This window comes from Artemia franciscana, chromosome 6 (assembly GCF_032884065.1).
Source record: "Artemia franciscana chromosome 6, ASM3288406v1, whole genome shotgun sequence".
Classification (NCBI taxonomy): domain Eukaryota; kingdom Metazoa; phylum Arthropoda; class Branchiopoda; order Anostraca; family Artemiidae; genus Artemia; species Artemia franciscana.
In genome coordinates, this window is record NC_088868.1 from 18,442,641 (window position 1) to 18,468,706 (window position 26,066).

The following is a 26,066-nucleotide window of genomic DNA, read 5'->3' on the forward strand; positions in this document are numbered from 1 at the left end:
TTCTTGGTAAGCACTGTAGCAGGCGGTAATGCAGTTGGGACACATGTATCATCGGTGTTCCAAATACAGACCGGAGGGATTAGGTATTTAGCATAGACTAAGCCAAGCTTATTAAAAAATCTCCCTGCAACCACTTTAGTGAAACCACTTGATCTAGCTTGACATGTTGCCTCGGGGGATCTGATAAAAATCTCACTGTTCCGCTTGAGGAATGCAGTCATCCAGTCTGCCAAAGCTTCTACCTTGATTTCCCAGGATGAAGGGCATCAGATTTTGTTAGCTTGAGTGAAATGACAAGCGAGCTTCCAATGCGACTAAGCCGTCATTCAATGCTGAAGCTGTTTGAAAGTAGTTTGAAAGTTCTTTCTCCTCGTTGGGCTTAATGACTTGCCTGTTATGAACTATCTTACCTGAAAAGGTGATATCTGGTACCTTCTCCGTGGCTGGGGCTTGTGTAGGCCCTGGAACTTGAGATCCTGCCGCTGTGGAAGGCTCAACTTCGTCTTCTAATGCTGTTTCAGCTATATTTTTTGATAAATTCTTTGAGCATTTAACATAATCCTGCATTGCAGACTTTTTAACGCCAAATTCCTAGGAAGTTTTTGGTTTGACATATTGCCAAGGATAACTGCTGATGTAGCCCTTTTCAAATCCCTCAATATTCGCTGATGGATGGTCGCGCTTTTGTTGAAAATTTCTTGGCATCTGAAAAGATAATAGGTCATTTATTTGTTTTTCAATAGTAAAGCTGTAGTCTATATCGTTACGCTAAACACATGTAATGTATCGGATGCTATAAATCGCTTTTTTTATCTCTTTTTGCGCTTGTCTCTCCCCTCCCGGGGTTAATTTGACAGAACAGATCGTTTCGGACGGTTTCAAAAAGTCCGAACCAACCCGGTCGTGGAATCCAAATCAACCCACTCAGACCGTTAATAGCTAATGTGAGTCCAATTTGTCACTAGCTGTGTTTAACGACATGATAAGGCTAAGCACCTGCCAACACAACTAGGTACTCACGTAAGTAACACGACCATAAGGCGTGGCGCATATTAGTGGAAATAGAAAGAATACCTTAAAAAGTGGTTCATCGGCAATATCTGTGAAACGTGTGTACGGTAAGTGTTGAAACTTTTGCGCAATGTCGGCCACTCTTCAGTACTCGATTCTGATTTTTGGCAGAATTTTTGTGCAAAACTGGATTTTATAATGGAACTGTCCGAACCAACAATATATATATATATATATATATATATATATATATATATATATATATATATATATATATATATATATATATATATATATATATATTCAGCTCTACTGTTTTACTAAGTAATTGATGTAAAAAAAATCTTTAGTTTTCAATCCTCGTGTCATTGCTCTCTGGCCAGCAGAAGTCACTCTGTATGCCCAGCTTTACGGCTTATTTCTCTTTTATGGTTTTGAAATATTGTGAACCATTATCAAACAGTTTGTGGTAACGAACTGTAGTAAAGAGCGACCCAGCTCAATAGTAGCCGAAACTCTAAAAATGGTATTTTGATACCAATAGTTACACCAAAAGATTGCACTTTAATGCTGATTTTAAATATGTAAGTTTCATCAAGATTAGTCTTACCCATCAAAAGTTACAAGCCTGAGAAAATTTGCCTCATTTTAGAAAATAGGAGGGAACACCCCCTAAAAGTCATACAATCTTAAAGAAAATCACATCATCAGATTCAGCGCATCACACAACCTTATTGTAGAAGTTTCAAGTTCCTATCTACAAAAATGTTGAATTTTGCTTTTTTTGCCAGAAGACAGATCACGGATGCGTGTTTATTTGTTTTTTTTTCCAGGGGTGATCGTATCGACTCAGTGGTCCGAGAATGTCGCGAGAGGGCTCATTCTAATGGAAATTAAAAGTTCTAGTGCCCTTTTTAAGTGACCAAAAAATTGCAGGGCCCCTAGACCCCTCACGTGCTCAATTTTTCCCCAAAGTCACCGAATCAAAATTCTGAGATAGCCATTTTATTCACCATAGTCAGAAAACCTAATAATTATGTCTTTGGGGACGACTTACTCCCTTGCAGTCCCCGTGGGAGGGGCCGGAAGTGGAGGACAAACTTTAACCTGTGTTTACATGGTTACATTAGTAATGGTTACTGGGAAGTGTACAGACGTTTTCAGTTTCTTTTTGGTTTAGGGGGGGCTACTTGGGGGAATATTTCCATGGAGGAACTTCTCATGGGGGAAGAGAATTTCAATGAAGGGGGCGTAGGATTTTTTAGCATTATTTGAAAAAAACAATGAAAAAATAAATATGAAAAGTTTTTTCTACTGAAAGTAAGGAGCAGCATTAAAACTTAAAACGAACCAAAATTATTACGCATATGAGGGGTTTACCTCCTCGTAATACCTCACTCTTTACGCTAAAGTATTTTTAGTAATTTCAACTATTTATTCTACGGCCTTTGTGATTCAGAGGTCATTCTTAAGGAATTGGGACAAAATTTAAGCTTTAGTGTAAAGAGCGAGGTATCGACGAGGGTGCGAACCTCCTCATAAACGCAATAAAAACATACGAATATAGAAGTTCGTTACGTAAGTTAATTCGCAAGTTACGTATATTTTTATTAATGAAAACGTTCGTAAAAAATTAAAAGTTCTAGTTGCCTTTTTAAGTAATCAAAAATTTGAGGGCAACAAGGCTTCCTCCCTCGCTCCTTTTTTCTCAAAATCTTCCGATTAAAACTATGAGAAAGCCATTTAGCCAAAAAAAACATGCAAATTTCGTTTTAATTATTTATGTGCGGAGAGCCAAGATCAAAACATGCATTAATTCAAAAACGTCCAGAAATTAAATAAAAAAAAAACAACTTTTTTTATGAAAGTAAGGAGCGGTATTAAAACTTAAAACGAACAGTACTTACTCCGTATATGAAAGAGGCTTTTCCTCCTCAACGTCCCCCTCTTTACGCTAAAGTTTTTGCTGTTTTAAAAAGTAGAGTTAAGAGAAAGAGTCAAACTTTAGCGTAAGAAGCGGGGCGTAGAGGAGGAAAAGCCCCTTTTCTATACGGAGTAATTTCTGTTCGTTTTAAGTTTTAATGTTGCTCCTTGCTTTCATTTAAAAAACTTGTTTTTTTATTTAATTTAATTAATTAGCAAGAAATATAATTTAATTAATTAGCAATTTTATTCAATTAGCAAGGAAGGGACTATTAGTCTGTAAGTTACTATTCAGGTTTATTAATTCTACTAAAGCCTATTTTTCCTGCTTTTTACTTTAGATTTTTATTCTGATTTATTTTTCATTCTAGTTTTCTGAAAGAAAACAGTATGGCTGGACCTATACCAAGATTAAGTCCCGGAGATCCTAACTCATATTCACGTCCTGGTAGGATTTTTATAGCTCATTAAATCCGAATCAGAAGTTTTCTAAAGAAAAGTAAAGGTCATATTAAACTTAAAATTAGAAGAAATAGAAACCTTCAATAGCTCAAACTCCAAAACAACCAGAAATTACTATTAAAGAATAAATCAAATAAACAATCATAGCAAAAAAACATACAGCAGGTACTAATATAAATGAATAATTAAATCTCAAAACGAGTAAACCTTAAGTTGAATATGCAAATCAAGCTTAAAACCAACAAAAATACTTCGCTATTGAAGCCTAAATGAAACCCAAAACGAACAGAAATTAAATAAACAATCATAGCATAAAAACAAACAATAGTTCCTAATATAAATGAGTAAATAAATCATAAAATGAGTGAAACTTAAATTGAATATGCGTCATTGGCGCTTTGCTGAAAACTACATGTGTCTTTAACAGTCTTGAAAAGTACAAATAAAACTGAATGCATGATATATTGGGCTATTAATTGTTGAAAGATCACAAGTTCAAGATTTTATTTCATTGTAATTTTATTTTCATTTTCAATGCTGCAATAACTGGAAAAGAAAATATTTGTAATATAATTTGTTTTCAGTGAGGCACCAATGACGTAGTAGGCTTTAGACTTTTACAGTTAGGGAAGGGGGCAGTATACTAACTCTTGTTTGTAGTGAAGCCATATTTGTCTTGATTAGTCTTAGAAAAAACTAATAAAATCAAACTAAATGTTATATATATAATAATATTAATTTCTGAAAGCTCATCAGTTTAAAATTTGATTTTACTGTAATTTCTATTTTTATTTTCAATGTTGTAATAAGTACAAAAGAAAATATTTGTAATATAATTTGTTTTCAGTGAGGCACCAATGACGTAGTAGGCTTTAGACTTTTACAGTTAGGGAAGGGGGCAGTATACTAACTCTTGTTTGTAGTGAAGCTATATTTGTCTTGATTAGTCTTAGAAAAAACTAATAAAATCAAACTAAATGTTTTATATATAATAATATTAATTTCTGAAAGCTCATCAGTTTAAAATTTGATTTTACTGTAATTTCTATTTTTATTTTCAATGTTGTAATAAGTACAAAAGAAAATATTTGTAATATAATTTGTTTTCAATGAGGCACCAATGACAGAGTAGGTTTTAGACTTTTACAGTTAGGGAAGGGGGCAGTATACTAACCCTTGTTTGTAGTGAAGCTATATTTGTCTTGATTAGTCTTGGAAAAAACTAATAAAATCAAACTAAATGTTTTATATATAATAATATTAATTTCTGAAAGCTTATCAGTTTAAAATTTGATTTTACTGTAATTTCTATTTTTATTTTCAATGTTTTAATAAGTACAAAAGAAAATATTTGTAATATAATTCGTTTTCAGTAAAGCTCCAATGACGCAGTAGGTTTTAGACTTCTACATTGAAAGAAGGAGGAAAAACCCAATCTTTTCTTTGTAGAGATTTTAGTTCGTTTCAAGCTGAATTTGCATATTCAATTTAAGTTTCACTCGCTTTAAGATTTTTTACTCATTTATATTAGTAAGTATTGTTTTTTTTGCTATGATTGTTTATTTAACTTCGGATTGTTTTGGGTTTCATGTATACTTCAATAGCAAAATATTTTGTTCGTTTTAAGCTTGAGTTGCATATTCACTTAAGTTTTACTCGTTTTAAGATTTATTAATTTATTCATATTAGTACCTGCTGTATTTTTTTTGCCGATTGTTTATTTAATCTCTGTTCGTTTTGGATTTCATTTTTTATAAATTTTTTATTATTCTAAAATAAATTAACTGTTTTGGTAAGAATTCATAAATTAAACTGAATGTTGGATATATAATGATATTAATTGCTGAAAGCTCACCAGCTCAAGATTTTGTTTCACCCAGGCCGGATTTAAAGCTTTGACGCCTCTATGCCCAAGTGTTTTTGCCGTTCCGTTTTTGTAAGATTTTTGGGGAAATCCCCAAAACTTAGCCAAGCCTTAGGGCCTAGTGGGTCTATTGGTAAATTTTGGTGTGGGTTCACTGCAATTCTATTTTCAATGCTGTAATAAGAGCAAAATATTTTTAATATAAGTTGTTTTTTTTTTAGTAAAGCGCCAAATGCGCAGTACTGTATACGCTGTACCCAAATACTTTTTTTGACTTGGGAGGGGGGGGGGGTTAAGACCTTTTTTGAAGAGAAGTATAAATGAAAACACTGCTAAGGAAAATGGGAAGAGTCCAAGGGAAATTTCTTACTCTCTTATTTCTCAGGTATGGTCCTAAGCCAACTACCTATCCGTTGCCTGTCATCTTCTCTATTCAATACAAACTTACAAACTTTTACTGTACTCTTAATCTCTTAGAAGAGATTAGAACTGCCAAATTTGCTTTTAAGACATACCTGCCCTAGAAACTGCATTGAGACTGTGAATCACAGTTTCCTTGGGGGACATCCCACAAATTACCAAAACAAATATTATGTTAAGAATGCAGTTTTGAATATTTGACATCCTCCACCCCACTCCCCGTTTTATGCTATTGGAACATTTTTGGCTCAATGTTAAATTTGTACGGCTCTTTAATAAAAAAAACTTTCCGAAAAAGAAGTTTTCTGAAGAAAAATTGCTTTTTAAAGGCGCTTTACTGAAAATTGTATGTGTCACGGACAGTCTTGAAAAATATAAATTAAATCGAACTGAACGTTTGACATATAATTCTGTTAATTATTGAAAGATCATTAGTTCAAGATTTTATTTGACTGTAATTTTATTTTTATTTTCAATGCTGCAATAACTGAAAAATATAATATAGTTCGTTTTCAGTGAAGCACCAATGACATACTAGGCTTTAGACTTTTACAGTTAGGAAAAGGGGCAATATCGAAAAAGTATTTGTAATATAATTCATTTTCAGCGAGGCACCAATGAAGTAGTAGGCTTCAGACTTTTACAGTTAGGAAAAGGGGCAATATCAAAAAAGTATTTGTAATATAATTCATTTTCAGCGAGGCACCAATGGAGTAGTAGGCTTCAGACTTTTACAGTTAGGAAAAGGGACAATATCAAAAAAGTATTTTTAATATAGTTAGTTTTCAGCGAGGCACCAATGACGTAGTAGGCTTTAGACTTTTACAGTTAGGGGGCAGTATACAAACTTTTGTTTGTAGTGAAGCTATATTTGTCATGAATAGTCTTGGAAAGAACTAATAAAATCAAACTAAATATCTAATATATAATGATATATATAATATATGATTCAAAATTGTATTTTACTGTAATTTTTATATTTATGTTCAATGTTGTAATTATGAACAAAAGAAAAATATATATATATATATATATATATATATATATATATATATATAAATAAGTTGTTTGTTTGTGTGTCTGTCTGTCTGTCCGCATATGACGTCTGAATTATTCCATCATATACCAATTCAAAAACGAATGTATTCAAGCCGAAGTAGCTGAGTTGGTAAAGCGTTATGTTCCAGGTTCTAGGTCCGAGAGGTTCCAGGTTCGAACCTTGGCTTTAGCATTAATACAAAAGAAGAAAAAAACTAAAAAGGCAAAACTACAAAAAAAAATTAAAAAGAAAATACTAAAAGAACTAAAAAGCTAAAAAACTAAAAAAACTAAAAAAAGGTAAAAAACTAAAAAAGAAAAAAAAACAAAAAAAAAACTAAAAAAGATTAAGAAACTACAAAAAAAGAAAAAAATAAAAAAGGAAAAAAACTGAAAAATAAAGGAGAAATAGAAAACTAAAAACCGGGACACAGGGAATATAAATGACGACCGGGACGCTCAAAGAGAAATTACAGAATGGGACACTGGGACACAAATAACGACCGGGATACTGGGAATATAAATGACGGTCGGGACACAGGGACACAACTACAACGGGGATGCCGGGGGCACAGGGGGATATATAAATGTCGACGGGGGGACACAGGGAATGTTCGATTATGAATCACCATCAACAAAGCTCAAAGGCAATCATTAGAATAATGAGGTATGGATCTGAATATGGATTTTTTTTTCCATGGACAATTTTATGTTGCATGTTCAAGAGTCGGTAAACCTGACAATGTATTTATATGCACAGGCAATGGGACATCGAAGAATGTTGTATATTCGCAAGTTTTACGTAGTTAAAAACATATATATATCTATCTATATTCACAGGTGGGACACAGGGACACAACTACAATGGTGCGTAACTAATATGGCGCGTAACGACTTACGCGCGGGGGGGGGCGCGAAGTGCCCCCACCATCTAGGTGTTTTAGCTACTTTGTAATATAATTCGTTTTCAGTAAAGCGCCAAAGTTGCAGCAGGTTTTAAAGTTTTTCAGCGAAAGAAGGAGGCAAAGCCCAAATTCTTCTTTGTAGAGATTTTTGTTCGTTTCATAATTTCTGTTCGTTTTGGGTTTCATTTCTTCTTTAATAGTAATTTCTGGTTGTTTTGGGTTTGAGTCATTGTAGGTTTCTATTTCTTCTGATCTACCAACCCATCGTTAATACAATTCTCACTTATGTTTAAATTTTGTTCCCCCAATTATTAGAATAAAAAGGGTAAACTAATTTTGAAGAACTTTGTAGCCGCTTAAGTAAGAGAATGACAGTTCTAAGTCAGACAATTTGTTATTTAAGTAATAGAATAATACTTTTACCTTTATGGAAACGGGTAGTAGCCATAGTCTGGTTTGTAGTGAAGACACCATTCATAAGAAGTACATAAACCCTAGTCCCCGAAGACGACCGCGGTCCAACAACCAATTCCCTCGTCCAACATTCTCACTTATCTAAATTCTGTTCTCAGTAATTTGAATTTTTGACTATTATAAACAAAATATCCATCTCAAAATTTTTGTCGGACATATTTGGGGAAAAGACATGGGGGGGGTAGATACCCTCCAATCACTTTCGATGACTCTTAAAAAGGTAACTAGGACTTCCAATTTCCAAACAAACGAGCTATCTCTGAAGTTTGTACGACCACTCCTTACAAAAAACTTATCTTCCCTCAGGGCATAGCTTACAACACTTACCCCCGGGCTTTGAGGGGATATTTCGACTCGGAGTTTTTGTTATTTGATCTTTAAACTATTTTGAACAAAATAGCTATCATTAAATTTTGATTGGATGAATTTGAGGAAAAAGGGCCAGGGGGGAGGAGGCTAGTTGTCCTCCGATCACTTTTGACTCTTGAGAAGGACACTAGAAATTTTGATTTACAATCGAATAAGCCCCCTCCGAAGTTTATTCGACTATCCATTCCATAAAACCTAATATGTACCCAGGTCACATTTTACTACACTTGCTCCCGGATCTTTGGTATATATTTGAACAAAGGGTTAAATAAAAAATCGATTGGACGCATTTAGGGAAAAGAAGGTTGTGAGGGAAGGGGGGGGGCTAGTCGCCATTGGATTACTTTTGACTCTTAAAAGGCGAATTATAACTTTCAGTTTCTAATCATTTGAGTCCCTTCCAAAGTTTATACGACCACCTCTTTCATTTAACCTTATGTGCCCCCGTGGCATACGTCGCAACCCTTCCCCTGGCTCTGGCGGGGGGGGGTATGTTGAGAACGAAGTTCTTGATATATTATCGTTGGACTATTTCAATAAAACTGGCTATCTCAAATTTTCATTTGATACATTTTGGGAAAAGAGATTGTTTGTGTTTAAGGGGGGGGGGTGTAGATTCCATCCGTTTACTTTAACTTTTATTAAAAAGGTAACCAGAACTCTCAATTTCCAATCAAATGAGCCGCGTTTGAAGTTTATACGACCACCCTTTACATAAAAACCTTATACGCCTCCGGGGAATAACTTGAAACACTTGCCCCCGAGCTCTGAGGGGTTTTGTCAACCACGGTCTTTTTATTATTTAATGTTTGAACTATTTAAAAAGAATAACTATCTCAAAATTTGCATCAGATGGATTTGGGGAAAAGGGCTAGAGTGGGGGGGGGACTAGTTGGGCTTGGATCACTTTTGACGCTCAAAAAGTGAATTAGAACTTTCAATTTCTGATCAAAGGAGCCACCTTCAAAGTTTATACGAACATTCCTACCATAAGAACCCTATATGCCCCTAGAGCATAACTTCAAAGGCCTGGATAAGCTATTTTTATGAGGAAAAAGTTTAAAACAAGCCTTAGGCGTAATAATGTGCAGCAGAGGGTTGCCATTTGTCAGCGATAGATCACCACGGAGGCAGATTCATACAATATCTTGGAATTTGCGGAATCAGAATTGTTGAATCGGGGGGCAGAAGTGGAGAATTTCCAATAAGTCCCGGAGATCTTAACTCAAATTCACGTCCTGGTAGGATTTTTATAGCTCATTGTCCCTGTCTTTCGTGCTATTAATTAAAAAAGAAAAAGGAATCCGAATTAGAAGTTTTCTAAAGAAAAGTAAAGGTCATATTAAACTTAAAGTTAGAAGAAATAGAAACCTTCAATAGCTCAAACTCCAAATAACCAGAAATTACTACTAAAGAATAAATCAAATAAACAATCATAGCAAAAAAACATACAGCCGGTACTAGTATAAATGAATAAATAAATCTCAAAACGAATAAAGCTTAAGTTGAATATCAAATTCAAATTGAATATCAATCAAATGAGCCCTCTCTGAAGTTTATACGAGCATCCCTTCCACAAGAACCATATATGCCCTAGGGCATAACTTACAACGTCTTTACCCGGGCCCTGTCGACACCAGAGTTTTATTATATGACTTTTGAACTATTTTTAACAAAATTTCCAACTGAAAATTTTTATCTGATGTATTTGGGGGAAAAGGGCGTGAGGGGGGGGGCTAGTTGCCCTCCGATGTCTTTCGACTCTAAAAAAATGAACTAGGACTTTTAATTTCCAATCAAATGAGCCCTGTCTGAAGTTAATACGAACATCCCTTCGATAAAAACCATATTTTCCCCCAGGGTATATCTTACAACTCCTGCTCCCGGGCCCTGGGGGGTTTTGTCGACATCGGAGTTATTGTTATGTGATCTTTGAACTACTTTTAACAAAATGGCCATCTCAAAATTTTTATCAGATGTATTTGGGGAAAAAGGGCATGTGGGGGGTATTTACCCTCCGATCACTTTTGACTCTTAAAAAGGGCACTAGAACTCTCGATTTCCAGTCGAATGAGCCCTCTTTGAAATTTATTTGACGACCTCTTCCATATGAAGTGCCTTGGGAAAAAATAATAATAATCAAACAGTTCTTGGTAACGAACTGTAGTAAGGAGTGAGCTGGCTAAATAGTAACTGAGACTCTAAAAAACGGAATTTTGATATTAATATATGCATCAAATGAATAGGACCTTTGCGCTGATTTTGATATTCAAGTTTCATCAAATTAGTCGTACCCATCAAAAGTTACGAGCCTGAGAAAATTCGCCTTATACTTGAAAAAAAGGGGGACCCCTAAAAGTCATAGAATCTTAATGAAAATCGCACCGTCAGATTCAGTGTATCAGGAAACCCTACTGTAGAAGTTTCAAGCTGCTATCGGCAAAAATGTGGAGTTTTGTATTTTTTTTTTCCAGAAAAAAGATTACGGATGTGAGTTTATTTGTTTATATGTTGTTGTTTTTTTCAGGCGTGATCGTATCGATCCAGTGGCCCTAGAATGTCGTGAAAGGGTTCATTCTAACGGAAATTAAAAGTTCTAGTTTAAAATTAAAAGTTCTCCCTTTTAAGTGACCCAAAAAATTGGAGGGCAAATAGGCCCCCCGCACTCATTTTTTCCCAAAGTCATCGGATCAAAATTTCAGTATAGTCATTTTGTTCAGCATAGTCGAAAAATCTAATAACTATGTTTTTGAGGACGACTTAATCCCCCACAGTCCCCAGGGGAAGGGCTGCAAGTTATGAACTTTGCCCATTGTTTACATATAGAACTGGTTATTGAGAAGTATACAGACGTTTTCAGGGGAATTTTTTCTGGTGTTGGGGAGGGGGTTACGTGAAAGGATCTTTCCACGGAGGAATTTATCATGGGTGAAGAGAATTTCCATGAAGGGGGTGCTAGATTCTCCAGTGTTATTTATAAAAATAATGATAAATTAAATAAATACAACACATTTTTTCAACTGAAAGTAAGGACTAAAACTAAAACTTCAAATGAAGATAAATTATTATGTATATGAGGGGGTGTGTCCTCTCTTCAATACCTCGCTCTTTACGCTAAAGTATTTTTAGTAATTTCAAAAGAGCTATTTATTCTAATTAAACGGCCTTTGTGATTCAGAGGTTATTCTTAAAGAATTGGAACAAGATTCGAATTTTAGTGTAAAGAGCGAGGTGAGAACCCCATCATATAAGTAAAGAAAATATAATATTGAAGTTTATTGCGTAGGTTAATTTGTAAGCTACGTATATTTATTACTAATGAAAAATCTTCTTAAAATAAAATTAAAAGTTTTTGTGGACTTTTTAAGCAACCACAAAAATTGCAGGTTAGCTAGTTTCCCCACCCCTTTTCTCTCAAAATTGTCCGATCTAAACTTTGAGAAAGCCATTTGGCAAAAAAAAGTAAAATTAATTTGCAATCAACTGAAAGTAAGATGCAACATTAAAACTTAGAATGAACACAACATTTTTACGTATATAACGGGTTTTGTCCCCTCCTCAATACCTCGCTCTTTACGCTAAAGTATTTTTTTAAGCAATTTCAAAAGAGCTATTTATTCTAATTAAACTGCCTTTGTGATTCAGGGGTCATTCTTAAAGAATTGGAACAACATAAAACGTGTGTAGAGAGCGAGGTATTGACGAGGGGGCGAACTCCCTCATATACGTAATAAAAATATACGAATATAGAAGTTTGGTAACCTAAGTTTATTTTGTAAGTTATGTATATTTATTACTAATAAAACTCGTAAACAAAATAAAAATTTCTAGGAGTCTTTTTAAGTGACCAAATAATTAGAGGGCAACTAGGCCCCCTCCCTCGCCCTTTTTTCTCAAAACCATCCGATCAAAACTTTGAGAAAGCAATTTAGCCAAAAAAAGTAAAATTAATATGCAAATTTTGTTTTGATTATTCATGTACGTTGAGCCAAAATCAAAACCTGCATTAGTTCAACAACGTTTAGAAATTAAATAAAAAAATAAGTTTTTTTTTAACTGAAAGTAAGGAGCGACATTAAAACTTAAAACGAACGGAAATTATTCCGTATATGAAAGGTATGAAATTGTGCGTATATTCCGTATATATACACAATAAAACACATTAGTGTAAAGAGCGGGGCATCTTTACCCCGCTTTTATTATTTAAAAAGTAGAATTGTGAGAAAGAGTCAAACTTTAGCGTAAAGAGTGGGGCATTGAGGAAGGGACAGCCCCTTTCATATACGGAATAATTTCCGTTCGTTTTAAGTTTTAATATCGCTCCTTACTTTCAGTTAAAAAAACTAGTTTTTTTTATTTAATTATTTAAATGACTGGGACTACAACTGCTTTTGAATGTGATTGCGACTGCGATTTCTACTATAACGTACTTTCGACTGAAACTGCTTTTAACTGTGACTGCGAGTACTCACGACTGCAACTACTTACGACTGTGACTGCGATTGCTTGCGACTATGATTTCAGCTTCTTGCTATTGCGACAACTTGCAACTGTGACTGCTTGCTACTGACACTCTGATAACTTGTGACTGCGACTTTGATTATTTGCGTCTAATAATGACTGTGACTGGTGACTACTTGTGACTGCGACTTCCTGTGACTGCTACTACTTATGACTGCCACCACTTACGACTACGGCTGAAACTATTTGTGACTGTGACTGTGGCAACTTGTGACTTTGACTGTGACTACTTGTGACTTAAATTTCTTGGGAATTTGATTGTCAAAATGGGATGGTACATCCATGTTGTCAAAAGAACCCCTCCGCAATATCTCACGAATGGCTAATGCTATTAATTTCGAAAGTTCAGTGATTGTTCATGAATATGTTGGACTAAAACAAAAGTCGTAAAGTGCATCCAAGTTTTCAAAAAGGTGGATCTGGGCATATTTGGGTATTAAGTTGTAAATTTTGTGGAATGCTATGAGGAATGCTAAACAAAATAAATTTTTACATGACTCTTTACTTTTCATTGAAAAATTTCTTTTTCGGAGAGTTTTTATTTAAGTTAATTAAAATAAACAATCAAGTCAAACTTAAAACAAACAGAAACTACTACAAACAGGAGTAGAGTTAATGCCTCCTATGACTTCTAGAGACCAGAACTTCATTTCCACTTCAATGAAAACAAAATACATTTTGAACGTTTTCTCTTTTATAACTTCAAAAAATCCTGAATTCCTGAAACGCCCAGGAATATTAAACTGTCAATATACATTATTAGTTCTTTTCAGTAATCTTGGTATAATGTTTACTTTATTTCTTGTTGATTTTATGACAAATAAAAACCCACAGCTTAAAGTAAAAGTGGTCTTCAGTAAAGCGCAAATGACATTCTGGTCTCTAGAAGGCAAATGGGGCCCTACTCTTTGACGTGATTTCAATTTGCTTTACATTTTAATTGATAATTTATTGTAATTTCGCTTCCTTTTGCGTTTCATTTGCTTACTGAGAGTGATTTATGCTCGTTTTACGGTTATATTATTATTTGACTTTATTTCTTCTCGTCTTTGTTTTAATGTAGCTCTTTACTTTTCTTTGGAAACTTCTTTTGGGGAAAAAGTGCTTCTATTAATTAATCAACAAAATTGATGGTTATGGATACAGGCGTCTTTTCTTATTATTTTTCCTGCGATTCTGTCAAATCGTTGCTCATTGAATGTAACTAGATACTAATGTGACCCAAATTGTGAATTTTGTATCAAATTGCTTTTAAAATTGAAGAGCCAATTTATTTACCATTATATTTTCATTTCCGAATATTTTAGGAAAATATTGGAAAATAAAGCATCCCCAACAGTTTGTTCAGAAAAAAGTTTTATTGCTTGGCTGAATGGACTCGAAGCAATCCAGCCCTAGTTGAAGACGTTCATTAAATAAATATAAAAAATCTGAAAACATTGGCAATATTAAGGATATCACGGGAATAGGTTATTTTCTCCAGTCATGACATGCTTAGTACCCATTTCTTTGTGTAGTGTTATGACATCCTTCAATGCAGGATTTCCTAGAGTTACCATGAATATCCTTGTCCCTCACATTTAGACGAATCTATAAAACAAAATAAAATAAAAGAAGGTCATCAAAATTCTAACTGAAGCCAAAAAAGGTTATTAAATTAAGATTTTTCTTCATCTTGCTAGGCTTTTCGTAGTATATGCAGATGATTTTACAGAAAGACATTGACTTCACTTACAGTTCATTACTTTGAACCACTTGATTTTAGCGCATTAACCCTCCTGGTGAAGAAAAACTCAAGAATTTACTTGTAATTTCGGTATGCTTCAGTATAGAACATGTTCCTAACTGCATTTAGAATGAACTCGGTTCGATAGCCCATTACAAAAAATATTACAGCTCGATGAAAAGAAAGTGATCTGTCAATTTTTGGTACCGTAGTTATGCTTATTTTCAGGCGATACTCCTGTGACTGTTTAAATTTAAGATTAAAAAACTTGATTTTACACAATGATCTAGATACGAAACAAAAATGTAATTGGCCGAATATGCTTCAGAAAGGCAGATTTATCAGAGTGAAAGAAAAGTGACCAATTAGGTTTCTTTTGATGGTGATGTCGGCAACAGTGGTTTTTATTGATAGCTGATGGACAGCGAAATAACCAGAGAAACTCCTTTCTGATAAAATCCTTTGTTGCTCGTTGAAAATTGATATTGCTATTAAAAAACGAAAAAAAAAAAAAAAACACGCTGCTGAAATCACTAGGTAAAATGCTGAAGGAAATATAACATGTAAGAAAAAGAATTCGGTACAAAAACAAGAGATCGATAGCGTTAATATTCTGCATGTTAAATCGAAGAAGAATTTGTCTCTTTGATTTGAGCTTATTAGTAAAAATGAAAATGAAATCCAATTGGCTTACTTTCAATTGATTGTATGACTATTAATAATTAAGTAATAACTACTATTTAATTAATTACTTATATAATAATTTTTGATTAAATTTAACACTTTGAAATAGCACAAATATTAATAGTAGCAACTAGGAACAGGCACAGTAACTTAATTGGTTTTCAGATATATCCGCTTGTATCTTACATCTTTATCTATTGTTTCCTACCGATACTGTCGTTTTTATTTTGTGCTCATTTCATTGTGTTTCATCTCTTTTATTTTGTGCTCATTTCATTTGTGTTTTCATCTCTTAGGGCTTAGGAGCTAACTTTGCTCTCTCCATTTTGGGGATGAATTTGTTGGGAAGGTAAGTGGTTGATGTGTGGCACATATAATCATTTTCTTTAATCTTTATATTTATTTTTGATTTAAAGTTGTACTTTGTTTTGTAATTAGTATTGAAGTAAATTATTTCATTAACCGTAGCCCATAAATCCTTTTAATGTTGCAAATGTCAATATATGATATCATTATTGTTTTAATATGCTCATTTGAATTATCCAGACACTTATTAAACTTTCTATTATAGATTTGGTGAAGGTGACAAAAATAGATCTCGATTTGGATGTTGACTTTGACCGTCATATCCTCTTTGGAACAGCATCACTTGATATTCAACGTATCAATAGTACCGCCGATTCATTGGTAATTCAAAGTTAATTTTTATTTAATTTTTTTTTTTTTTTATGAAGCAAGGGTTTATTCATTATCAATAAAAATAACAGAATCTGAAGCAAAGCTTATGTAGATAAATGATCACCTCATTAGGCCTAAACGTAAATCAACTTATGAAAGGTGACGACAGTCAACCCCCAAAAAACAAAACAAGAAATGACAAAACTGAAATAAAAAACCATTTGGTACCTCCCATCACCAATCCATCAAACCAAAAACCCGTCAACTCTACTTTAATTATCGTTGTATTATCCTTATCTTGTTATATCATCCATTATAAACCGCCTAACCCCTACCCTGAATATGGCCTTGAGCAACGTCCTACCTACTCCTACTACTGCTAATAATTCGCCGTGACACCCAACCGCCTGAGGCCAACACAGCCCCGTACGCTCCTCCTCCATCCAAATCTATTCAAAGCCTCCCTCTGTACTTCCTCCCAGGAAGTTCACATTTCCTTCAAATTTTTCTTTATGACATTCTTCCATCCCAACCGCGCACGACCTGCTTAAAATTTATTCCTCATCAATAAACACAACAAAACCTGAAGCAAAGCTTGTGTAGGTAAATAATCACCCCACTAGGCCTAAATATAAATCAGTTTATGAAAGGTGATGACAATTAACTACCAAAAACAAAACAAGAAACGACAAAAAATCAAATGAAAACCATTTGGTACCTCCCTTCGGCAATCCATCAGACTAAAGAAATTCAGCAACTATCCTCTAACTATCATTATATTATCCTTATGCTTATATAACCCTGTATTGCCCCTAATACATCATCTTTGTATATTCATCTTTAATTATCCTTATATTCTTCTATGTGTTCATGAGATTTGGTCTTTACTGTAGAAACAATCTAAAAATTTATAGATATCCTAACTTTTTATACGTCTCTGATAGGCTTTAGTTTTGTGAACTTAGATTTAATTTATTTTTATGAATTTGAATCTCTTTACTTTCATTTTAGAATGCAGAGATAGGTGCATTCTAGAGTTACCTCCATTTCAGTTATGAAATGATGTTCAGTTTCACTTCAACGAAGTTCACTTTTAAACTAAAAGGGAACTACCCAAAAAATAGCTTCAGGCAATCAAAAACGAAGCTGGTTGTTTGGGACTTTTTTTCTATTTAAACTACTGTGAACTTATTCCAACTGTCTTAAAGGGGGTGAAAACTTTCAATAGTACATGAAGGAAGGAAGAAGCTACTTTTACGAGCGTTTAGGGCGTCTATTGCATTTTTGGGAAAGTTACATTCTGTGGGTTGGGTTCCACAGTACTTTAACCTGATCTAACTCTTATCTGGAAGCTGTTATGCTAATTTGTCAAAGCTGCAATTCGGCTGTTAAACAGCTCCAATTGATTTTGGACCGATCGCTTTCGTAAAGCTCAACAAGCTTTTATGAACTTTCTAAGTGTTCTGAAGTGTTATAAACGGTGGCAAAGTCCCGTTGAAAGCAAAGTCCCCATGACTAAGTACAGTAACTCCTTAATAAAATATAAATTTAATTTTTTATTCCAATTTTAAGACTTTTAAATCCTCTCACTTTATTTTTTTCTTTTCCTCATCCTATCAAATTGTCATTTTCTTCTTTTTACAGTTCGCTCTCAAGTGGGGTCCATCATCTCTGCCGTTATACCATTGTATAATGCCGTTATCAACATTTCTGCCGTTATACCATTGACTCTTGGTACACGTCTATTTTTAACTTTTTTTACAACTGTCGTCATTTCTTTGGTCCTATTACAATTTTAACAAAATTTTAATTAAATTATAAATTAAAAAAATAATTTTAATTAACTAATTTAATTAATTTTAAAATTAATTTTAAAAATTAATTTTTAATTATTTATAAAATTTTAACAGCAGGGATTAACAGCAGGCAAAAGGTCCCGAAAGTTACCGAGTATATCTTTATGTTTTGTAAATCTACTTTGGAGTCTCTTGCCTAGGCAGTCTGTATAATTCTAAATATGAAAAAAATGATCACAACAATAATAGGTTTGGATCATTAATATGTCAATAATTTGACGATTATAAGGTAGCAATAGCTTTGTTGAAAATAAAAGAGTGTAATCTTCTACAAATTTTTACTGCCTTTTTTAGTGTGCCTGAAACTGAAATCTCTAGTCAAAACATATTTTTTGGGCCACTCAATAAGGGGGAAGGGATGTTGGTCACATGTATTTAGAAAACAATCATTAAACTGGAAAAAACTTGAAAATAAAGGGTATTCTGATTTTAAAGGAATATGTAAGAAGTCACAGTCCTCAATCTGGCTACGGTCCTCTTGTAGTTTATGCATGCTGGGTTCTTGTTGTTTATTTTCCATATTTTTTTCCTGCCAAGAATACCCCATGTTTTCAAATATTAATAGTTTATCAAAAATTAGAAGCTGAATAAGAGCTTCTTGCTGAAGGCTCTTATGTTTTACTCTCACCAGGGGCAAGTTTTTCTAGAATCTTCTTTCTTTTCAAAAATATGACAGTTAAGGCCATCTGTATCCAACAATTTTTTAGGAGGCTAAGGGAATGGCAGATTCGGAAAAAACAACAGTGAAAATACAGGCGACTTATGCAATAAACAATTATATGTTTGATCTATTTGAATTTTACTTTTGATGACAGAGGCCTGGACGTCCTCTCATGTGTGTCTGTGTGTTTGGGGTTCCCATCTAGCCCATGTCTACTCGACTTTTTGTAGTCAATTACAGACAGTTGAAATTTTTGTTTCTGGCCCAAATCCCTTGGCTTAAAATGCAAGTTCACTTGCATAAGAGTCGAGGCAGATTGCAGGAGGCCATTGTAGGCCTTGAATTGGACTCGTTATTTCCATTCATATTCATTTCTTTGGCGGGGTAATCAGTTGTAAATAGATTGCCAAATTTGTCAATATGCTGCTTCCCCCTTTCTGCGACCGTGAATTAACCTGAGAGAGAACCTCCAACAGGTTGAACCCAACCCACCGTGAATTAGCATGAGAGGGTTGACTCTAGTTCAGCGTTGTCGAGTGATAGCCATGAGAGGAAAATTTTCAAGTAATTTAACCCGTAGTCAACCTGCGTGTGTTCCCCAGCGAGAACCTCCAACAGGTACGACTCTAGTTTGGCATTTGTGAAGGGACACACATGCACGGAAAGGTGTAGCATAAATGGCAGACAGTAACAACGCCAGTCAAAGGGATAAAATTAACCCTTGACTGGGCTGCCCACTTAATTCAACAATCTGTCTTGGCTTTTTTCTACAATTGGCCATGACTTCCACTTTTCCCACAACTATTCCCTCTTTTTTAAATTCAAATATTAATATATATTCTATTAGAAAGGATGATGGATAATGAATGCCTATTTTTGAATGTCAATTTGCTTCCATACTTGAGCGGTAGTCTGATACACAGGACTTCTATAGCTAACAGAGAATAGAATACATTCATAGTACAGTAGAAAAAAGTTTGAAGAATAAAAGGTATATTTATTTGACAGAAAACAAACAACATGGCTTAAAATAGATTGGCTATGAAATTGAGAAACTTAGTGATTTCTTTTTATGTTAATGAGGAAACTCAGTGGACTTATCTGAGAGGAAGAAGTTTGTCCTTCTCTCCGGCCTATGACTAAGTCAAGAACTTTTAATACCATACATAATTTAAATAACAATGATTGAATTTTACTATTTTTATGAAGAGAGGCTAACTAAATTTAACCCAATGTGTAAGAAAATGTTGTTAGGTTGCTGTTATCAATCAAAAACGTAGTTTAAGGAAGTAAATTGGTGATTTTCAAAAGCATTTATCTTGCTTTAAAATTCAAAATAAAGAATTGGATTGATGGAAAAACCAAATTCTCTGTAGTATTTATGATGTATTTCGTAAACAAAAGTCTGCGAGGGGAGAGGGACCCAACTCCCTAGCCTCCCTGAGTAGTCTTATGTATATTTAGAACCGTTGAAAGACATGATCGACCCAAAGGCAAAGCAATACCCCCCTCCATATTTAGGAAACATCAAGTCGAGAATGACTTTCTACTATAAAAAAAATGAAATTACAAATGCTCGTTATTTGCTACTATCTGAATGGTCGGTGCAGTTCGTCTGTTTTCTGAATAAAACCTGTAATAACAAAATTTTTGCTTCATTGTTGAAATTCTTTTTACCTTTTTGATTTTTACTTCCAGCCACTTCCAGTTTTATTGCATCCCAGATTCTTCTCCCTAATGCTATGATGTAACAATAGGGGCCATCTATATGCAAAAGTGTGCAAATTTTGTAGTTTTTTCATTTAATTTGGCATTATGAATTAAATTTTCATTAAAATCCAAAATATAATGCAAACCACCAAAAATCGACCAACTTTTGTATATAGCTGAGGGCCATACCCTCGTCTGCTTTGTAACGCCCACCCGTGCCTTCCCACAATTTATATTGTCTTGTTGCATCTATTTGGATATAAGTATTCCTAAGAATGTTCGGTGTTCAAGCTTACCCCCCACTATCTGGGATTATCTTGGTAAAAATTTGGGCGCCTTGTACCATGTGAAAAGTCAACCTGCTTAATTTCTTTTGTTTAAGAGCCATAATTGGGGTCTAGATCCATCCCTATACCTTAAACGCTGTTTAGGACATATTGCACCTCTGTCCGGCTTTGTCAAATTAGTATCACTCAGAAAATGATCTGTGACATTCTAACTCAATCGCACTCAACTGAATGATAATTCAAGCCATCTTGGCTTTTATCTTTCCGGACTGCTTCAAATGCCTAGAAGTGCTTCTCTCCTCAGCCTTCATATTTTCTGTTCTTGAGTGGCTGGGTGCCGTCTAGAATACCCTGTCAGTTTGGAGAGTAACAAAAGAAGGTCTTTGGAATTTCTTTAGGCTTCACTATATTATACAGAATGGTAACTTGGCTGGCAAACGCGGTAATCCTAAGTCACCTCGACTTCTTCCGGAGAAAATGGCCCAGTCGAATTGGGGATTTCCAGTACTCAGACCTTTTTTTGAAAAGTTCAGTTAAGATTTTTAACTTCCTTACACTCCTTTTCCGTCCAACAATCTTGTGTTACACCCATGGGACATGCGACTTGCAAGATACTTGACCTGTACCCAATTGCCCTAGGCTGGTGACGTCAAAAGAGAAGCCCAAATATCATATGGAGTGACAATTTCTAGAGATTTCTTGGTCAAGAGAGCAAAATAAGATACTAATCCTAGCAGACGCCAAATTTATCAGCCTTTTTCTATCACTGCACTCCTAACTCACTTGCAGACTGGGTTTCACAACTTGGTAACTTTAATCCGTCCGTATGGCTAGAAATTTGGAAAATATGTATAATTTCAAACAGAATAATTGTGAATTCGATCGAAAAGAAATTCCCTATGTTTATGGACACAGCCGTTCGTATATGTCTTTGTGCTTTATTTCTTTTTCTTCGTTTTATTTCTTAGCTTTTAATTTGCATTTCTTTAAGGTATTGGATGCGAAAGATCTAACTATAAAGCAAGTAAAAGATGAAGTTGGATCAATTTTGGCCCATACCCTTGATGTTCCTCTTGGATCATTTGGTTCAAAACTTACAATTGCTTTAAAAATTACCTCGTAAGAAACTATTATCTATTACATTTTTATGAATGTATTGTTTGACGTATTTGGTGGGGCAGTGTAAGTATGGACTTGATCAATATCCACCCCCGCTCTTACAGAAGAATGTATTGTTTTTATTTTATGTATTATAGTGTTAAACATTTGAACAATTTAAGTATAGTGTAGGTTTTTTATTTCATTAGTTGAAGCTTTGAAAAAGAAAAGAAAATATGCGTTTTTTTCATAATTGTGTTGCGGGAGCGAAAGTTTAGTTTTGTCCTTTTTTATTTTTCCTTGTGACACAAATTTCAGTTTGTTGGAGAAATTAATTAGGATTTAATTATGTTGGTTTATAGAGAGTGTGGATTTCTTGCTGGATGGATTTCTGCCTGGACTGATGGTTATGAAATAACGTTTTGAAAAGCTACTTTTATTTTTTATTTTTTTACCCAAGGCCAAAAAATGTTTTGCTTGTCCTTGCAAACTTAACTGAAATAGTTTCAGGCCTTTTCTGCCTAGAAATAACACAAGAAGTCGTATTTTTGGTACTATATGACACTTCTCGATGATGCTGTCAGATAAAAAGCATTAGCTTTCAAATGAGTTCTTTGAGTACCCTGCTAGTGCTGAAGAAATAAAAACGGATAAAGTTTCATCAGTTTTTCAAGCTCTTTTTTGAAATTCTCGACAAATTATTTTTGAGATCAACTTTACTATTAAGGTACACTAAACAACAATTGGTCTTTCTGAATAAATTTTAGACGGAAAGTTTTATCTTTTGGTAGTTTTTTTTGCAGCTGTTGCAGTAACTGTGATAGACTTTGCGCTAAATTGAAGTAGGAACTATTATTTCCAGATGGTGTAGAAATGCACCTGGGCTGGGTTAAGGAAATAAAGAGTCAAGTTGGATTTAAGCAGAGTTGGCCTATTTTTAAACTGCCTTTAATGAAGATTCATCGTTTTTCTTGCATGCAAAGTAAATCTAGTCTTTCATTTGAAGTAGAACTGTCACAAGGTTTTGCCTAAAATATCGGCATTCTAGGAAGTTTTGAGCTTCTTTTGAACGTTTGTAATATTATAGTGAAAATACAATTAGTCAACGTGGTGCATTGGTAATAAAACGCTTGTTTCGGAGCATATATTGAATTAATTATAAACCAAAAATGACCGAACAAGGTCAGGGCTTTTTAAAATTAATCGAAAAACACTTTCAGGGGAAATTTCGCATTGCATCAATATTTTACCTACTTGATCAGAAGAAGAGCCTTTTCCCCTTGAATATGTGGTATACCACTTGAAAGGAGAAAAGTATTTGTGTTATGCATTACTGTGTGCTAGGTCCTTGGCTTTTGACCTTAGTATTTTATCAAGGTATTATCGAGAACAGAAGTTAGCTTTAAAAATGAAACTCAGTCTAGAATACAACATGAAGTGAGTAGGGACGAGAGAAAACTGAAAAACCGTTTGATGCATCATAAAATTATTCGGTATTGATTCAGCTATAAGTGTTAGAAATAATGGGCCTTTTCGGCCTGATCCTTAACTCAATCTGATGAGTCTGCCCATGATAATAATCCGTTTTTTAAGTATTAATCATTATTTGATTGCCCTATTTGATCGCCATTTTTTTTAGTCCACCCCTTTTTGCCAACCGACTTGTCTTGCTTCATTCATAACATAAGGTTTGCCTACCCTCAAAATTGAGTCTTTGTCACCTTTTTTTGGCTAGTAGACAAACATAATGGTTCCAAACGTGGTTACATGTCTTCTTGGGTATATTTAAATTCCTTAAGGGTTGGTTTAGGAATCGTCTGGTTAATGACCTTGGATTTTTTTTTGTATTAGCAAATGGTTCACTTCTTGTACGATGTGTAATTACATGTCACAGATAGGCGATCAAAACTTGGCAGATGACTAACAGGATCACGCCAAAAATGGCTGGGAAACACTAGAGTACGTTCCATCCCTAGAGCTCTGTGGGACCTACGGGTAATTAATCATTGTTGGAGTATTTTTTTTTTTTAGTATGACAAATATAAAATTTTGTTTAAAGCTTGAAAGAAGATGTATTAATACTATAGTTCTAACGAAAATTTTGATGCTAAAGTTATAAAATATCTTGTAGGAAATGAGTAGTTTCACACTAGTAGATTCTAAGAGAATAGTGAAAATACAAGTTCCAAATGTTGTAGTTGAAGCTGCAAGGGGATGGACATTGATATTTGGGTGGAATGCAAAAGGCAGCAAACGTGTAATATCATTGAGTCGATCCGAAACGAACGAACAGATGTATTTTACAGTTAAAGCAAAGAAAATGACAATATTCAGTATACAGGAAGTTTTAAATGTAATTGTCAAGCATATTGAATAAAATGTACCGGATCGTTGGCTAAATAAAAAGAAAACGGAGAATTGTTACGTTTTTTTCTATTTTGTATATACATTCTTTTCATCTTATCTTTATTAAAAAATAAACAGGCATCTAGGCGCGATGTTTCATATTTGAATAAAAGCTTGAATTACGGACATCACTGACATAGCAATTTTAATATTTTCATATTTCAATTTCGAAATTTTTGCGATTTGACTCCCCAGTCAGAAAAGAGTTTTTGCATCCATTAGGGTATTGAGTTACTGGGCTTGAAAAATGTTCGGTCAATCTGTAAGGGAACGGTTAGGGCTATTGGGTCGAATTTTCAAAGGGTGCTGTTGGGGAACAAGGAGAACTGGAAAATATGAACCGGGAGGCTATACGGGCTAAAAGGGGCTACATTTTATTTTGTATCTGAAGTTTGTAAGATTGCACACACTATTAACAGCCTAGTTAAAGAATTAGACAAAATTACATACAGCATTACAACATGTCACCTAAAGACTTTGGTGACAATATTACATAATTTTCAAGCTTAAAAAAAAAGAATACTCTGATAGTAATTAATTACGCAGAAGGCGTCAACTCAATGAAATAGAAAGTTCTTCTACTATCGTGGCTTGATGCCAGAGTTCGGAGTATGGAATACTGCTCACTGGGTAATTTATCCGTCAGTTCTTGTGTGAATATAGCCTCAGCTTGTGGAACTATATAAGGAAGTAATAGAGCAGCTAACATTTTTGAAATAATGCGCTTTTTTGAAAAATTAGACGGAAAACCGAACTTGTAGATCTCTGAACTGAAGTGTTGCGTTTCGTATATTGTTTCAGTTTATGTCAGTTGTCCACCCCTCTCACTCTCGCGTACATATGAATTATTTTTAGTTCTTTTTCAGGGCAACTGTTGTAATCGAGTATGAAACCTCACCAAATGCTACAGGTTTGCAATGGTTGAATCCCCAGCAAACCAGCGGAAAGACTCATCCATTCCTTTTTAGCCAGTGTGAGGTAATTGCAACCTTTATTTACATTGGTTTTCATATTAAAAATGTGAAATCTTTCTAATTAGTTTTGGAAGAAGCTATTTCAAATTATTTATACAGTTTTGATCAATGGTGGTGAAGGGATTACTGTATTAATATTGAACATTTTGTTAGTGAATTGGTTAGATGCCCGGATAGATACCTGTACCTATTTTTTTTTACTTTTTTCCATCTTCGTTTTTTCTCTCCTCTTCTTGGTTTTAAAGGTGTCACAGGATCATTTTATCCTTCCAAGTGTAAGTATATGAAAATTTGTAAGATGCAACTGAAATTTTCTAACAAAATTTTCAAAAAGAACTAAGCAATGCTACTGGAAACTAGTTGGAATGATAAGCTGTCCGAGGCATCGCATCACCCTATCTTTGAGAATTCTGAGGACATAGGGCTGCCCAAAAAAAACCGTTACTTTCAATTCATATTGCAATTTTTAGCACTCTTTAATTGAGTAATAAAAAAATAATAATAAATTTTCTATGAAAGTAAAAGACAAAGTTGAAATTTCAGACGATTAAAAATTATCTATTAGCAGGTTATGCTATAGTATATCTACAAAACTATCCCAAATAAACTGACTCGAGATATTTCCCTATATTTATAGAGTTCTAAAGACCGGAGCTTTGCTGAAACACAAAGCCGACGCAAAAAACAGGACGTTTCTTGTAGGAGCAGAAAGAACTATAAGTAGAGTGCAGAAAATGAAAGACTTATCTATAAGGCTCTCAAACATCTTTCATGGGTCATGATATTGATTCCCTTTAGTATATAATCATAATTTTTCAAAAACTCTAGCAAGCTCCGTTTTCAGTGAAGTGCTAGTTCTAGGATTCTACAAATATAGGGAAATATAACGAGTATGTTAATTTGGTGAATTTTTGTTTGTTTTAAGTTTCAACTTCGTTATTTACTTCCTATATGAATTTTTTTTATTTATAGTTTTGCTTTTTTAGCTTTTTTTTCAAA

General features: G+C 34.1%; 1 protein-coding gene across 1 annotated transcript in view; it reads left to right on the top strand.

Annotated features, from left to right (window-relative positions):
• LOC136028138 (leukotriene A-4 hydrolase-like) overlaps positions 1-26,066 on the top strand; it is a 75,027-nt gene that overhangs the window by 22,671 nt on the left and 26,290 nt on the right. The window contains exons 3-6 of the mRNA XM_065705795.1: positions 3,306-3,382; positions 15,969-16,084; positions 21,581-21,708; positions 24,960-25,071. Of these exons, the coding sequence (XP_065561867.1) occupies positions 3,306-3,382; positions 15,969-16,084; positions 21,581-21,708; positions 24,960-25,071 (433 nt within the window). The remainder of the gene's footprint in view (positions 1-3,305; positions 3,383-15,968; positions 16,085-21,580; positions 21,709-24,959; positions 25,072-26,066) is intronic.